The sequence below is a fragment of the Leucopleurus acutus genome (genome assembly GCF_964270905.1).
Source record: "Leucopleurus acutus genome assembly, chromosome: X".
In the NCBI taxonomy this organism is placed as follows: domain Eukaryota; kingdom Metazoa; phylum Chordata; class Mammalia; order Artiodactyla; family Delphinidae; genus Leucopleurus; species Leucopleurus acutus.
The window spans coordinates 71,768,134-71,785,136 of record NC_139148.1 but is presented as its reverse complement, the minus strand read 5'-3'; the positions used below and the strand labels follow the sequence as shown (position 1 = coordinate 71,785,136).

Here is a 17,003-nt window from a genome sequence, read left to right as displayed (position 1 = left end):
GCCCGGAAAAGCCTCTCAACTGGCATTTGGTGACAGGAAGGGGAAACTGTGATATGCCTTGGATGTGTGTAGTATCCAGCATTAGCCTTTGAGGGGTAAACAAATGACTCAAGCATCCTACCTTGGTTTTGCTGACTTAAAGAAAAACACACAACATAAGAGTTGTGAGTTGAAGTTTTATTCAAGGACCTTAATGAACACCTTTTTATATGCCCAGGAGACAGCCTCTCCATAGGTCTGAGGGAACTGCTCCACGGAGGTAGGGGAGAAGCCAGTATATATATGATTTTTTAGCTGGAGAATATGTGCAGGCAAGCATAATGCATCTTCCTTAAAGATTACTGCTAGTCACGAAGAACAGGTATCTCAAGTTATGATTTCAGTGCTTTTCTATGTATGGGAAGATGCAAGAATCTGGGTTCATTAAAATTCTTTCTGAGATATATCTCTAACTATTTAAGGGGCCTGCTTGTCCAAAGCACAGAGCATCCTGTTATTGTCTTAATTTCCTCTCAGACCGTGCTGTTGGTCAGTGACTGCAGTGGGTTGTGACTTAATCCTTGTAGAACTGGGTGGTGAGCAGAAACACTCTTTGCTCTTCTTTGTTTATATCTCGAACAAATTGGAACTTAGCCCTTGAGACCTTATGTTCTTTATGTGCTAGCTGAGTGAGGAGCTGTAGGCTATCCTTGAGGCTTGCTTTCTCAATGGGGGGAGCATAACAAAAGGTCATCACCATATTGGAGTAAAGTAGAGCCTTGGGAAAAATATAAATTGGCCAAGTCTTGTCTCAGGATCTGTGAAAAATAAGTAGGGCTGTCTGTGTAGCTCTGAGGCATAACGGTCCAAGTAAATTGATGTCCTTCCCACATAAAGGCAAACAGGTACTGACTATCTGGGTGGAAAGGAATGCTGAAGAAAGCACTACATAAATCTCTGACTGTAAAGAACTGTGTGTTTAGAGGGATTAACTTGAGAATGGTATGAGGGTTGGGGACCACAGGGTGACATGGTATGACTGTATTGTTTATAGCTTGAAGATCTTGAACAAAATGCCAACCTTGACCATGAGGCTTGCATACGGGAAGAATTGGTGTGTTGCAGGTACTGGGGCATGGGCTCATTAGGCCCTTCTGGAGGTGTGCCTCTACATTGAGATAAATTCATTCCAGGACCTCAAGCCTGAGAGGGTATCATCCGAGGTGAGGCAAAGTTTTATTAGGGTCTACCTGGATCTTAATTGGTGGTGCTGAATGAATGCATCCTATGTTATTTAAAGAGGTGGGCCATAGATAGGAAGAACAGAATTTAGCAAATCCTTGTGATTGGGAGTTGACAAGACAGGAGCAAGGAGGGGATCTCAATATTAGGACTAGAGTTAGAAGTAGATCTTGAGGAGTCAAGGATATGTAAGTGTATTTCCCCTTTTGGGAAAGAGGAAATATTAGGTTTTAATTTTTCCAGGATGTCTCAGCCCAAAAGGTGTACATGAGCAGAAGGAGCAAGAAGGAACTGGTGAGTTCCCTAAAGAGAGCTTATTTTGAAAGACAAGGGGGCCACCATTTGTACTTTTTCTGTACTCTGAAGAAGGGGGACCTTGAGGCTGGTGGGATTCAAGACAGACAAAGTTGCTCCTGTGTCCATAAGAACAGTAATAGCCGTGGCTCCTATAAAAAGGTCCAGTTCTTCCAATGGGAGTACTGGGAAGACCCCGACACTTTCCTCAGAGCATCCCTATTCATGAGTCTACAAAAAGGAGGCACTTCTCAAATTTCTCAGAAAGTTCATGAAAAAAGTCAGAGCAAGGGGTCTCGGGCTGCTAATAGGACCTTCTTTTTAACTTTAGGCAATTCTTCCAGTGGCCAGTCTACTTACAATAGTGGTGGGCACTTGGCTCCTGGAAGTGGCCCTTATGGGAACTCTGGTCTTTCCATTGAGGTGGACACTGAGCAGCAGCAGCCAGTTGATGCAGTTGCAAATTCATGATTTTAGTGGTCTTACATTTTTTTGTACATTTGATTGTTAGATAGCTGATTAGCCAAATTGACTAGATCAGGAGAGACCACTGTTTCCCAATTGGATCGTACCCATTTCATCAGCAGTCCAAGTTCCTCATCTAGTCCCCAACAAAGATTGGATTAAAGAGGGTTGAATATTGTTTACCCCAGCATGTAGTCTGGAGTTTTCCCAGAATACTAATTTTAGGTATGAATGATAATCATGGACAGTTTTATCAGATCTTTGTGTAGTAGACTGAATTTTCCCGTCAGTGGGGTGCGGAAAAGCCTAAGGAATTGCTTCATGAAGGGCTTGAGCCACCTGAGAAGCTGGTGCCATCACACTGATATCCTTTCTGTGGATATCATCTAAAGGGTGAAGCCAGCTGGCAGTAGTTTGCAGTGTCTGGCTTGATTTTCTCCAACTAAGATTCCTTTTAGTTGATACAATCAGAGAAGCCTGGATCATAGCTTTATATCACAAGGTTAAATTCTTCTGCAAAGCGGAGGGGATCCTCAGTGACCTTGGGAAATTCCTTGGCTATGACCCGTAATTCTGCAGGGGATGAAGGCCTGTAGTCTACCAGATGGCAAATGCCATCAGTGTTCAAAGTAGTGACAAAGGGAAAGGTTTTTATTGGAGGGCTAGGAGGTGGGGGTAAAGATTTTGGAGGAGGAATAGGAGAAACAGAAAGATAGAATGGCAGCTTAGCAAGTTTAGGATACGTAGGAGCCAAAGGAGAAAGAGGGGAGGAAGAGGGCCCTTGAGCCTTTTCTGGAGTATTTAGATGAGAACATAGATCTTTATTTGCAGCAGTGAGTTTGGAAACAGTATCCTGAAGTGAAGCAGTTTTAGATTTGCAAACCTTTTGGGTTTCATGAGCTCACTGGGAGGCTTCAATGTACTAATTGAAATAGGCTTCCCATTCTATTTGTTTAGTTTTAAACCCTTTAGCTTCTAATTGTGCACATAAAAAGACCAATTTTGAAATTTCAGAAGTTCCCCATTGTAGCCAGATGTTATCTCTGGTATACCATTGCCATTCATCTAGCTAAGCACAAGAGGCAGCACCATACTTTTTGTACAGGTACCCAGCTGGAGGCCCAGATGGGCGAGAATCCTCCCCCAAAACAGTCTTAGACTACGAACATCCCATTATAGTGCACTCACCAAAAGGGAGCAAGCCCTTAAGCAATTGACCAAACAAAAGACACCCACAATATGGGCCTGACTCTCAACCTAGGAGGGGGGTTTGGGACTGAGAGGACTTATTACCCAGACCCAACGCCACTGGGGAGGCGACAGAGCACAAGGGGCTCATGCAAGTATCTTGCTCGAATCCACGGCGGCTTTGGAGATGGGAGGAAGACTGCTTTGGATCCCAATTCTGACACCAAAAATGTCAACCAAAAGGACCATAAACTGTAAAGAGGCAGAAAGACAGTTTATTTGGGGTCTTAGAATTGCAATTCGGGGATCACAGATTCTGGAGGAACCCAGAATAGTGTCCCACTGGAAGAAAATAACAGGTTTTTTAATAGGAAAAAGAGGGCAGTTAGCATAGGCTTTCATAGGTTGTTTACCAAGAATTTGGATTGGAGGGTAAAATTGTTCTTTACATGCAATTGGGTTTTGAAATGTATCTCATTCATTACTAGGGAAAGGTTTGTTTTCTTTAGTCCAGAAAAAATCCAGTTCTCAGCATTATTCTTTGCTTTTAGCAACACAGGAACTATTCAGCAGTTTTAACTTAGAGCGTTCAGCAAAAGTCCAGCATGAACAGCAAACATGGAGGTCCTCAGGTCACATGTCATTCATTCCTGACATAGTTCTTTTCACAACTCATACCAACTTTCCCAAAGTAACCTGGATGATATTTGTAAAAGTTGATCCTGTGTTGATGCATGCCACCAGCATTACCCTGGCCTCCTGGATACTTCTCGTGTTTGCCAGTGCAGTCATGGCTATGGCTCACATGGCCCTTAAGTGTTTGGGTCTTCCTTAGTCTGGATGGCATGTCGGCAGCTAAGATCTGTGATCAGTGATCTTTGATGTTACTGCTACAATTCACTGAAGGCTCAGATGATGGTTAGAAGTTTTTAGCAATAAACTATTTTTAAATTAAGGTATGTACATTGTTTTTTAAGACAATGCTATTGCACACTTAATAGACTACAATATAGTGTAAACATAACTTTTATATGCATTGGGAAACCAAAACATTTGTGTGACTTGCTTTATTGCAATAATCTCTTTATTGTGGTGGTCTAGAACTGAACCTGCAATATTTCTGAAGTATGCCTATATACAGACAAAGACCTTTGTTTTAGGCAGATGTGGACCCACCTCCAAATTTAGATCTGATTTGCTGTAGCTATTTAAATGAAGTGAAAATAATTGAAGAACTCTTGTTTCTGAATCTTTTAGCAACTAACCTGTAAACATGAAGCTTATTTGAGAGAGAACATTTTCTTTATATGTGAACTTCTTAAACATTTTTAACATTAGGTACTATATAAATATAGGACTTTTGTCTACTGGGTGGAATTTGGGGATCCTGGAGACTACTTGAAAGTTTATAATACTATCAAATTTGTTGTGAATACTGGTGTCCTAGGTATGTTTTGTTAATGATTTACATCACCCATACTTCTCACTTACCTTGTACCTTGTTCTTCCTTGCTTGTTTATCTCTCTACTTCTTTCTTCAGTATATCTGTCAACACCAAGTCATGAGCTTCTTGAGTTTGACACTGAGAAACAGATGTATGCTTAATAGTGTTAGCATGGCCAGATTGCAGTCTTTTTACAAAACTCTGTGCACTTATGTGTTCATTTCCCACACCACCTCCAATTCTAAGGATCTGAAGGGAAAATATTTTTTCTCAGTTTAATTTTCCATGATGAGCTGCTTTTGTCATTAGCAGTAAGAAAATGATAGTTTTGGGGTGACCTATATGATTTTCTGAGATCAGGTGAGTACTTTGACTCAGTTTAGTATTTCTATTTGTCCAGAATCTTTTAAAGTGATCTATTTAATTATTTTCTGAGAGGATGAAAATAATTTAAAAGAATTCTCCACTAGGCTCTGATATGAGAGGGTGTTCACTTGGGTTTGAGTAAATTATTACTATCTTTATAATTGTTGATAAGCTTTTCAGAATCTTATGTAGAAATTTTTTTCTTCCCTATTTGGCACTTAATTGGGGAAAACAGCCTATCTGCCTGCTTTTTCAAATTATAAATTTTATTTTTGAAATAAAGGTTTATCATCCCAGAGAATTCTGAAAAATGTTTTTGTTTTCATGCAGGTAAAAATGACTTAATTTATAGTAAATATCACTGAATACTGAGGTCCTTTATAGGAATGAATATTCTTATGCTTCATGCTAAATTAATCATAAGATGGTATGAATTGGAAGTAACCAGTAACTGAGCTAACAGAGGAAAGCAGTATTACCTTTTTCTACAGATAGTCCTGAGAGCCATTTTGTAGTAAAATTTCAGTATTCTGAAATTTCAGTATTTCTGTCTTAATATTGGTTTGTGGACTCTCTTGCTGAATGTGCCTTTTCCTATATGCTAGTGATGATTTCATTACCGTGTTTTTTTTCATTCCCCATAGTCTATATGTGCTTTTGAGTTAAGATGATAAATAGTGGTGCTGTTTATTGAAATCGGGAACCCTGGGGGAAAGCAGATTTATGTGTGTGTGTGGGGGAGATCACTAATTTGTTTTTGTATTGGTTATTTTTGAGACATGTGAGATGAGCAAGTGGAAATGTCAAATAGGCAGTTCGTTATATGGATCAGGAGCTCAGAAGAGTAGTGTCTGAGTAAATGTTAGTCATGTCAGTAAATTAGCTATCTGGGGAAAGAATGAGGAGTGAGATGAGAAGGTGAGCCAAGTCCATTTCCTGAGGATCTACAATGTTTCAAGGATACTGAAAAGAGCAAAGAAATTGGAGTAAAAGAAAATTAAAGTATGGTATCACAAAAACGCAAATAGAAGACAGTGGTTGGTCAACTGTGACATGCTACAGCAAGGTCAAGTAAGATAAGGACATAATTGGTGATGAACCATCATTTATTTGGTTCTTGTTGAGATTTTAGAAGAAAGATGCTAGCCAAGTAAATAATGCAGGGTAAATTACTATTTAATAAGTTAATTTTAAAATTTACCTACAGTAAAATTCACTCTTTTTCATGTAAGGTTCTGAGCTTGGACAAATACGTAGAGTTGTGTAACCACCACCACAATCAAGGTATAGATTAGTCCCATCATTCCCCCCCGCCACCCCCCGTGATTCCCATTGGTGCCTACCCCTGGGCCTAACCTCTGACAACTGCTAATCCATTCTCCATGCCTTATAGTTTTACCTTTTCAAGAATGTCCTATAAATGGAATCATACAGTATGTAGCCTTTTAAGGCTGTTTTTTCCCATTTACTATATAATGTATTTGAGATTCACCCATGTTGTTGAATATATCAATAGATAATTCCTTTTCATTGCTGGATAGTATTCCGCCTTCCTCTCTCCCCTTCCCCTGGAAACCAGTGATCTGAATTCTTTCCCTATAGCATTTTTCAGTCTCATATACATGTAATCATACAATATTTAGCCTTTTGGGTTTGGATTCTTTGTCATCACAATGCATTTAAAATTTATCCATGTTGTTACAAGTATCAATAGTCTTTTCCTTTTTATTGAGTAGTATTCTATTCTTTCTCCACATTGAAGGACATCTGGAATGTTTCCAAAAAAGTTATGAACAAAGCTACTATACACATTCATGTATAGAGATTTTTATGTTAACATAAGTTTCCATTTATCTCAGGTAAATATTCTCTTACTGGTTTCTGACCTCCATGATTTCTCATAAGAAGTCTGCAGTTATTTAAGTTGATGTCTATGTAATGTGTTTTTCTCTCATTACTTTCAAAACTTCTTCCTTTTTTCTTTTGATTTAGAGTAGTTTAATTCAGGTATGTCTTGAGGTGGCTTTCTTTAATTTTATACCTTTTGGGTTTCACTGAGCTTCTTAAAACTGTAAATTTATAGTTTTCACCAAATTTGGGAAATTCTCAGCCTTTTTTTTAAAAAATAGCTTTATTGAAGCATAATTCACATATCACATAATTCACCCTTTTAAAATGGACAACCTTGTGTATACTTAGTATACAGTTCACAAATATGTACAACTATCACCACAGTCAATTTTAGAACTTCTTTGTCACATCAAATAGAAAGCTTTTACTATAGTTTTAGCTATCACCCCCATCTCCCCATCCCCCAGCCCTAAGGAACCACTGATTTACCTTCTGTCTCTACAGACTTTCCTCTTAACATTTTATGTGAATTGAATTGCCATTATTTATTTAATTTTTTCTGTGATGTTAATGATATAGATTTTAGATCTTCTGATATTGTTCCACATGTCTCTAAGACTCTGTTCATTTGCTTTTAATAATTTTCACTCTCTTCTTCATATTGGTTAATTTCTATTGATCTGTTTTCATTTATGATTTCCTCTGCCATCTCCATTCTTTTATTGAGCCCATCCAGCATTTTAAAAATATTTCATACATTGTAATTTTTAGTTTTAAAGTTATTTACATTTGATTTTTTATAATTTCTTTTTCTCTGTCTATAACTTTTAATCTTCCCATTCAAGTGTATTTATTTTCACCCAAAAGAGCATAGTTATAATAGCTGCTTAAAGTCCTTGTTAGCTATTTCAACATTGGAGTTGTCCTGGAATTGATACCTGCTGATTTTGATTGTTTCAGCAGACAGTCTGTGTGGTTAGGTTCAGACTTCCAAGTTTTATCTCTCCCTTTTGGATGTTGGTTCCAATGTTAAATATGTTTTCAGAGTGTTTGGGTCAGCACCCTGCATTTGCCACTTAGTGCCTGTGCTAAGTCAGTGGTTTAGTCTGAGACTTGAGCAGTGATTGATATTGCAGTTCCATTTTCAAAGCCTGTTTTAGACTTCTTTGGTTCTATTCCACACATGTGCAGTTTGCCGTTGAGGCCAGGACTGTGTCTGTTCATACACAGAATTAGGGAATATCCTTTTCCCATTTGATCTCCTCCATGATTTCCTCTACGGATTCTCCAGTTGACATGGACCTTTTATTCTTCTTCCTCTGACCAGAAATTTGAATTTCTTGCATAGTCTTAGCCTTTCATGCTGTTACATAGCTTTGCACTGTTGGGGCTGCCTGTTGGGGTGAAGTGAAGGAGAGAGTGAAAAAAACAACAACAGGGATTACTCCCCATACTATTCTTATACAAGCCTCTTTTTCTGGTTCCTCTGACCAGAGAGAGAGGTTTTCTCATGAATGAGGCTTGCCTTGGAGCAGGAATGGCAGTCAAAAAAGGGGAAAAAAGTGGGAAAGAAAGAAAACGTAGGGTTCTCATTATGCTCACCAGCTTAAAAGTGTGTCTTTTTCTGGTCCTCTGTTTAGGAAGTGGGATTTCTCTTGGAAATTTTGTTCATACAGGTGTTCCATGACTCAGTCTCTCCTTGGTTCAAAATCAAGAGATAAAGGTGAAAAATAAACCCAAGAAACTCACCAGAGTACTAGTTACTATTCAAATTTTGATTTCCCTTCCTAATCTGCTTGTTATTATTTAGTTTTCAGAGTCCTCAGGTAGTTGCTTTTTGTGTTTTGTCCAAAGTTTTTAGTTAATAATCAGAGGAGAGATGGTCTTATTCCATCTTGGCTGTCGTCAGAAGCTCTATTTAATTTACTTTTTTCTTCTCTCTTTCTTTTTTAATATTTAAAAAATTTTCTGTGGACTCATAAATAGACAGTGGTAAAATTTATTTTTTAGACCATCTTGCTGTTGCTTAATTTTCAAACATTTTAAATCAGTGGTTGGCAGACTTTTTCTGTAAAGGGCCAAACAGTAAATATTTTAGGCTTTGCAGGCATAGGTTCTCTGTCAACTGTTCAACTCTGCTGTTGAAGTGAGAAAGCAGCCATAGATAACATGGAAACAAATGGATGTGTCTGTGTTCCAGTTAAATATTATTTATAAAAACAGTGGGCCAGATTTGGCCCATGGGCTACAGCTTGCAGACCCTTGATCTAAGTTCTCTATGCTTACTCATTCCTGAAGTATTGCTTGAAGAGTAGTATTATACACTAAGCTTTGTATTTTGAAATAATTTTGTTTCCATGGCCATTTATATTTTTCTCCTATAGTTTATTATTTCTTCTGTAGAGTAACTCAAATTTTAATTGAACTGATCGAAAGGAAAGGAATTCACAACAGTGCAATTATATGAAACTCTTCCCATCCTAATTTGCTTTGAATATATCCTCACAATAAATTTCCTCTGTGGTATTTTTCCTGTCTCATATATATTTGGTTTGGGACAGTCCTAGTGAATGTATACAGGTCATATGTTCAGTATATGTTCATTCACCATAGCAAAGCTCTAAACAATATGAAATGAAATACACAGCTCTGAAATTCAAGGATTTTCAAAGATAATCTGGAAGTCATATTAATAATGTTCCTTTTTTAAGTACCTTCTATGTGTCCTTTGTCCTTTTGTGTTTCAGTAAGTGTGGATCTTGTTAAATTGTGAAGGGCAGTGCCTAGGGTTATATTTTTCTTAGTTACTACTCTTGTTCTATTACTCTTGAACTTCAGTTTTTGAACAATATTTTTCAGGTGAATGGTCTTAAAATGGTTGATGAGCCAATGGAAGAGGGAGAAGCAGATTCTTGCCAAGTAAGTACCCATGTTAACTTATTAAGCTACATTTTTAGACTATAAGGAAAGAGAATAATATGAAAGGAGAAAATCTTCTATCAAAGAAATGTATTTAGGTAAGTTAATAAGCAAATTCAATTATTAATAAAACGGCAACAGTTCAAAATATAGGCCAGATTTTCTTGCCAGAAATTCTTATCCATAAAGTTTTTTTTAACAACTTTATTGGGGCATAATTTGCATGCCATGAAATTTATGCATTTTAAATGTAATGGATGAAATTTTTATTACCAGTATATGAGTAACTGGATTATTTAAATATAGAATCCACTGAATTAAATAAGACTGTCTTCAACTTTAGGGTAGAAAGGAGATCTAACGAGAAAACATTTAACTAAAAGGATAAACTGAGGTCATTTAAAATCTATTTCCTGGCTTTCAAAAAGGATTGCATGTAAATTATTTCAGAAATTTCTAACTAGTTTAAAAGACTGCTTAGCTATTAGGTCATTCTATGCAAGGCCTGCAATCCTAGTCTCTCATTTTACAAGATCTAGTTATACAGAAGAGAGTTCTTAAGATTTTTAGGGAGGGTCTGACTAAAGTAGACATCCCCATCGATGTTGTTATTTTGATTATCATTTCTGTAGATATTTTCATAGAATTGTAGATTTTGTTTAAACCTGGAAGGAGCCTCAGAGATAGTATTCTATAATACCTTCATTGTATAGATAAGTCTACTGAGACCTGTAGAGGTTATTATGATTTATACTAGGCCATAAAACTAACAAGTAGCAGAATCAAGGCTTAATGACCCAGTGTGCCTCATGTTAGGCCAGTTGTGTATTGTGTAGATGCAAAGAAGTGGAAAATAAGGCAAGCACTGTTCTTTTCTTATTTAGTTGTGGATAAAATCATCCTTCATGTCTTTATTTTCCCCCTGAAACCGGTTAAAGTGAATTTTTCTCAGATAGGAACCAGCAGAGAGATTAAAATTGGGTTTGTCCAAGACTCTCCTTTGAAATGTCCTATGTAAAAATCAACTTTCTCTGCAGATACTGACGTTATAACAATAATCTCAGTTCTGATTAACAAGATGGGAGGTAAAATGTTGTCATTTTAGCTTTTGTAATTTACATAATAACTTTTATGTTAATTTTGAATGTAATTAAATGTAAACTTCTATCAAAATCATCTAGAGCTTTATCTGCAGATCATATGCGCTAAGGCATAGTAATATTTATGTTGTTAGTTTATAAACAATAGAGTGTAAGGAAATACAAAGGCAATGAGGAAGTGTGCATTTCAGTATTAATAAATTAACAGAGAAATACCATGCCCCACAACACAGGAGGGAAAAAAATGTGTGTGTGTATGTATGTATGTGTACATGTGTAGCCAATGTAAATACATAGACATATACATAGGGTTATTGCTAAATATTTACCTTTCTAAATTTAATTAAAAAAATGATGGTACAAAAGAACTTATTTACAAAACAGAGTCACAGATGTAGAAAACAAACTTATGGTTACCAAAGGGGAAGGGGGGAGGGATAAATTGGGAGATTGTGATTGACATATACACACTACTATATATAAAATAGATAACTAATAAGAACCTACTGTATAGCACAGGGAACTCTACTCGATACTCTGTAATGACCTATATGGGAAAAGAATCTAAAAAGTAGTCAATGTATGTATATGTATACCTGATTCACTTTGCTGTACAGCAGAAACTAACACAGCATTGTAAATCAACTATATTCCAATAAAAATTAATCTTAAAAAATGAGCCAAGAAGTACAGTTTTAATGGAAAGACAGTAAAAATATAGTGCTCGATGTTAATGTGATTTACATTAGGCAGTCAACTTCAATGGCTAGAAAGGGGAATCTAAAGGTTTGGAGAATAAGGAACCTAGAATCACTTCCAAGGATTTGATTTAATTTGTGGCCTGAGTTATTGGTCCTTAAAACATTATGTATTTCTGCTGTGTGAGAGTTCAAATATTCATTTTGTGTCAGTTAAATGATCTGGGTGATAAGAAACACTAACCATATAAATTTTATTTTATTTTAAAATTATTTTGCCTTGTCTCACCTGGCTCCTGAGTCTAGCCCATAACTGATCACAGGGCCATGGGAATACTTGGTGCTGCGTGGATTGGATTTGACCAAAATCCTGGGTAGAGAACAGGGGAAAAGTGGGTTCCCAAAGGAAATTCTGGGAGCTGTTTTACCAGATGAGTGATGCTCCCTACTCTCTCTGAGGGAGGCAGGACAGAGAGAGCACTGGATTGAGAGGAGGCCTGGATTCCCATTCTGGTTCTGCTGTGGACTCACTGTGACACCTTGAGCAAGTTACTTATTAACTTCTCTGGGCCTGGCTGTAAAATGAGGGGATGAGGTGGGATGCTCTCTAAGGGACCTTCCAGCATCAACAAGCTTACCACTCGGGGGCCTTTCCCATCTGTTTAGTCCATCTGTTTTCTTGTGCCTCTAGATTCTAGTAGTAAGAATCTTTAGAAAACCCAGTGGGTTTTTTGTAGGGAAAGTTTTGGAGAGTAGGGCTAAGTTTGGGAACTGTAGCAGGGCTAGAGAGGTTTAATTTTCCACATGAAAGACTGGGTTCATGGGAGAATTTGGGGCCTGAGCATATGTCCAGGGGCTACTAAGATTTAGGGCTTGTCTGCCACTGGGGTTAAACCTCACCCTGTGCCAGGTGTCAGGGCTTAGTATGTGGCCAGAGTTGGGGTCATTGTGAGCGTTGGGGTTTTTTTTTTTTTAATTTTCGAATTTTACTTTATTCTTTTATACAGCAGGTCCTTATTACTCATCAATTTTATACACATCAGTGTATACGTGTCAATCCCAATCGCCCAATTCATCACACACCCACACCCAAACCCTGCCGCTTTCCCCCCCTTTGGTGTCCATATGTTTGTTCTCTACATCTGTGTCTCAATTTCTGCCCTGCAAACCGGTTCATCTGTACCATTTTTCTAGGTTCCACATATATGTGTTAATATATGATATTTGTTTTTCTCTTTCTGACTTACTTCACTCTGTATAACAGTTTTAGATCCATCCAATTCTCAACAAATCACCCGATTTCGTTCCTTTTTATGGCTGTGTAATATTCCATTGTATATATGTACCACATCTTCTTTATCCATTCATCTGTCGATGTGCATTTAGGTTGCTTCCATGACCTGGCTATTGTAAATAGTGCTGCAATGAACATTAGGGTGCATGTGTCTTTTTGAATTATGGTTTTCTCTGGGTATATGCCCAGTAGTGGGATTGATGGATCATATGGTAATTCTATTTTTAGTTTTTTAAGGAACCTCCATACTGTTCTCCATAGTGGCTGTATCAATTTACATTCCCACCAACAGTGCAAGAGGGTTCCCTTTTCTCCACACCCTCTCCAGCATTTACTGTTTGTAGATTTTGATGATGGCCATTCTGACCAGTGTGAGGTGATACCTTATTGTAGTTTTGATTTGCATTTCTCTAATAATTAGTGATGTTGAGCAGCTTTTCATGTGCTTCTTGGCCATCTGTATGTCTTCTTTGGAAAAATATCTATTTAGGTCTTCTGCCCAGTTTTGGATTAGGTTTTTGTTTTTTTAATATTGAGCTGCATGAGCTGTTTATATATTTTGGATATTAATCTTTTGTCCGTTCATTTGTTTGCAAATATTTTCTCCCATTCTGAGCGTTCTCTTTTCATCTTATTGTTTCCTTTTCTGTGCAAAAGCTTTGAAGTTCTATTAGGTCCCATTTGTTTATTTTTGTTTTTACTTTCATTACTGTAGGAGGTGGGTCAAAAAAGATCTTGCTGTGATTTATGTCAGAGAGAGTTCTTCCTATGTTTTCCTCTAAGAGTTTTATAGTGTCTGTTCTTACATTTAGGTCTCTAATCCATTTTGAGTTTATTTTTGTGTATGGTGTTAGGGATTGTTCTAATTTCATTCTTTTACATGTAGCTGTCCAGTTTTCCCAGCACCACTTATTGAAGAGACTGTCTTTTCTCCATTGTATATCCTTGGCACCTTTGTCATAGATTAGTTGACCATAGGTGCGTGGGTTTATCTCTGGGCTCTCTATCTTTTTCCATTGATCTATGTTTCTGTTTTTGTGCCAGTACCATATTGTCTTGATTACTGTAGCTTTGTAGTATAGTCTGAAGTCAGGGAGTCTGACTCCTCCAGCTCTGTTTTTTTCCCTCAAGACTGTTTTGGCTATTCGGGGTCTTCTGTGTCTCCATACAAATTTTAAGATTTTTTTGTCCTAGTTCCATAAAAAATGCCATTGGTAATTTGATAGGGATTGCATTGAATCTGTAGATTGCTTTGGGTAGTATAGTCATTTTCAAAATATTGATTCTTCCAATCCAAGAACATGGTGTATCTCTCCATCTGTTGCTATCATCTTTCATTTCTTTCATCAGTGTCTTATAGTTTTCTGCATACAGGTCTTTTGTCTCCCTAGGTAGGTTTATTCCAAGGTAGTTTATTATTTTTGTTGCTATGGTAAATAGGAGTGTTTCCTTAATTTCTCTTTCAGATTTTTCATCATTAATGTATAGGAATGCAAGAAATTTCTGTGCATTAATTTTGTATCCTGCAACTTTACCAAATTAATTGATTAGCTCTAGTAGTTTTCTGGTGGCATCTTTAGGATTCTCTATACATAGTATCATGTCATGTGCAAACAGTGACAGTTTTACTTCTTCTTTTCCAATTTGTGTTCCTTTCATTTCTTTTTCTTCTCTCATTGCCATGGCTAGGAATTCCAAAACTATGTTGAATAATAGTGGTGAGAGTGGACATCCTTGTCTTGTTCCTAATCTAAGAGGAAATGATTTCAGTTTTTTACCATTGAGAATGATGTTTGCTGTGGGTTTGTTGTATATTGCATTTATTATGTTGAATTAGGTTCCCTCTATGCCACTTTCTGGAGAGTTTTTATCATAAATGCGTGTTGAATTTTGTCAAAAGCTTTTCTGCATCTATTGAGATGATCATATGGTTTTTCTTCTTCAATTTGTTAATATGGTTTATCACACTGATTGATTTACATATATTGAAGAATCCTTGCATCCCTGGGATGAATCCCACTTGATCATGGTGTATGATCCTTTAATGTGTTGTTGGAATCTGTCTGCTAGTATTTTGTTGAGGATTTTTGCATCTATATTCATCAGTGATATTGGTCTGTAATTTTCTTTTTTTGTAGTATCTTTGTCTGGTTTTGGTATCAGTGTGATGGTGACCTCATAGAATGAGTATGGGAGTGTTCCTTACTCTGCAATGTTTTGGAAGAGTTTGAGAAGGATGGGTGTTAGCTCTTGTCTAAATGTTTGATAGAATTCACCTGTGAAGCCATCTGGTCCTGGACTTTTGTTTGTTGGAAGATTTTTAGTCACAGTTTCAGTTTCATTACTTGTGATTGGTCTGTTCCTACTTTCTATTTCTTCCTGGTTCAGTCTTGGAAGGCTACACCTTTCTAAGAATTTGTCTGTTTCTTCCAGGTTGTCCATTTTATTGGCATAGAGTTGCTTATAGTAGTCTCTTAGGATGCTTTGTATTTCTGCGGTGTCTGTTGTAACTTCTTTCTCATTTCAAATTTTATTGATTTGAGTCCTCTCCCTCTTTTTCTTGATGAGTCTGGCTAATGGTTTATCAATTTGGTTTATCTTCTCAAAGAACAAGCTTTTAGGTTTATTGATCTTTGCTATTGTTTTCTTTGTTTCCATTTCATTTATCTCTGCTCTGATCTCTATGATTTCTTTCTTTCTGCTAACTTTGGGTTTTGTTTGTTCTTCTTTCTCTAGTTCTCTTAGGTGTAAGGTTAGACTCTGAGATTTTTCTTGTTTCTTGAGGTAGGCTTGTATAGTGATAAACTTCCCTCTTAGAACTGCTTTTGCTGCATCCCATAGGTTTGGGATCGTCGTGTTTTCATCGTCATTTGTCTCTAGGTATCTTTTGATTTCCTCTTTGATTTCTTCAGTGATCTCTTGGTTATTTAGTAACGTATTGTTTAACCTCCATATGTTTGTGTTTGTTATGTCTTTTTTCTCTGTAATTGATTTCTAATCTCATGGCGTTGTGGTCAGAAAAGATGCTTGATATGATTTCAGTTTTCTTAACTTTACTGAGGCTTGATTTGTGACCCAAGATGTGATCTATCCTGGAGAATGTTCTGTGCGCACTTGAGAAGAAAATGTAACCTGCTGTTTTTGGATGGTATGTCCTATAGATATCAATTAAATCTATCTCGTCTATTGTGTCATTTAAAGCTTCTGTTTCCATATTTATTTTCATTTTGGATGATCTGTCCATTGGTGTAAGGGAGGTGTTAAAGTCCCCCGCTATTATTATGTTACTGTCGATATCCCCTTTTATAGCTGTTTGCAGTTGCCTTATGTATTGTGGTGCTCCTGTGTTGGGTGCATATATATTTATAATTGTTACATCCTCTTCTTGAATTGATCCCTTGATCATTATGTAGTGTCCTTCCTTGTCTCTTGTAACATTCTTTATTTTAATGTCTATTTTATCTTATATGAGTATTGCTACTCAGCTTTCCTTTGATTTCCATTTGCATGTAATATCTTTTTCCATCCCCTCCCTTTTAGTCTGTATGTGTCCCTATGTCTGAAGTGGGTCTCTTGTAGACAGCATATAGATGGTTATTGTTTTTCTATCCATTAAGCCAGCCTGTGTCTTTTGGTTGGAGCATTTAATCCATTCATGTTTAATGTAATTATTGATATGTATGTTCCTATGACAATTTTCTTGTTTGTTGTGGGTTTGTTTTTGTAGTTCCTTTTCTTCTCTTGTGTTTCCCACTTAGAGAAGTTCCTTTAGCATTTGTTGTAGAGCTGGTTTGGTGGTGCTGAATTCTCTTAGTTTTTGCTTGTGTGTAAAGCTTTTGATTTCTCCATCGAATCTGAATGAGATCCTTGCCAGGTAGAGTAATGTTGGTTGTAGGTTCTTCCCTTTCATCACTTTAAGTATATCATGTCACTCTCCTCTGGCTTGTACAGTTTGTGCTGAGAAATCAGCTGCTAACATTATGGGAGTTACCTTGTGTGAGTTTTGTTGTTTTTCCCTTGCTGCTTTCCATAAGTTTTCTTTGTCTTTAATATTTGCCAATTTAATTACTATGTGTCTCGGTGTGTTTCTCCTTGGGCTCCTCCTGTATGGGACTCTCTGCATTTCCTGGACTTTGGTGGCTATTTGCTTTCCCATGTTAGG

At 37.1% G+C, this 17,003-nt stretch overlaps 1 protein-coding gene across 2 annotated transcripts in view; it reads left to right on the top strand.

Moving 5' to 3' along the window:
* The window catches only part of RPS6KA6 (ribosomal protein S6 kinase A6), a gene marked incomplete at its 3' end in the record, with an annotated part of 166,101 nt that overhangs the window by 21,822 nt on the left and 127,276 nt on the right, over nt 1-17,003 (top strand). For both annotated transcript variants that reach the window (XM_082864243.1, XM_082864244.1), the window contains exon 2: nt 9,690-9,749. In XM_082864243.1, coding sequence (XP_082720369.1) covers nt 9,690-9,749 — 60 coding nt within the window. The remainder of the gene's footprint in view (nt 1-9,689; nt 9,750-17,003) is intronic.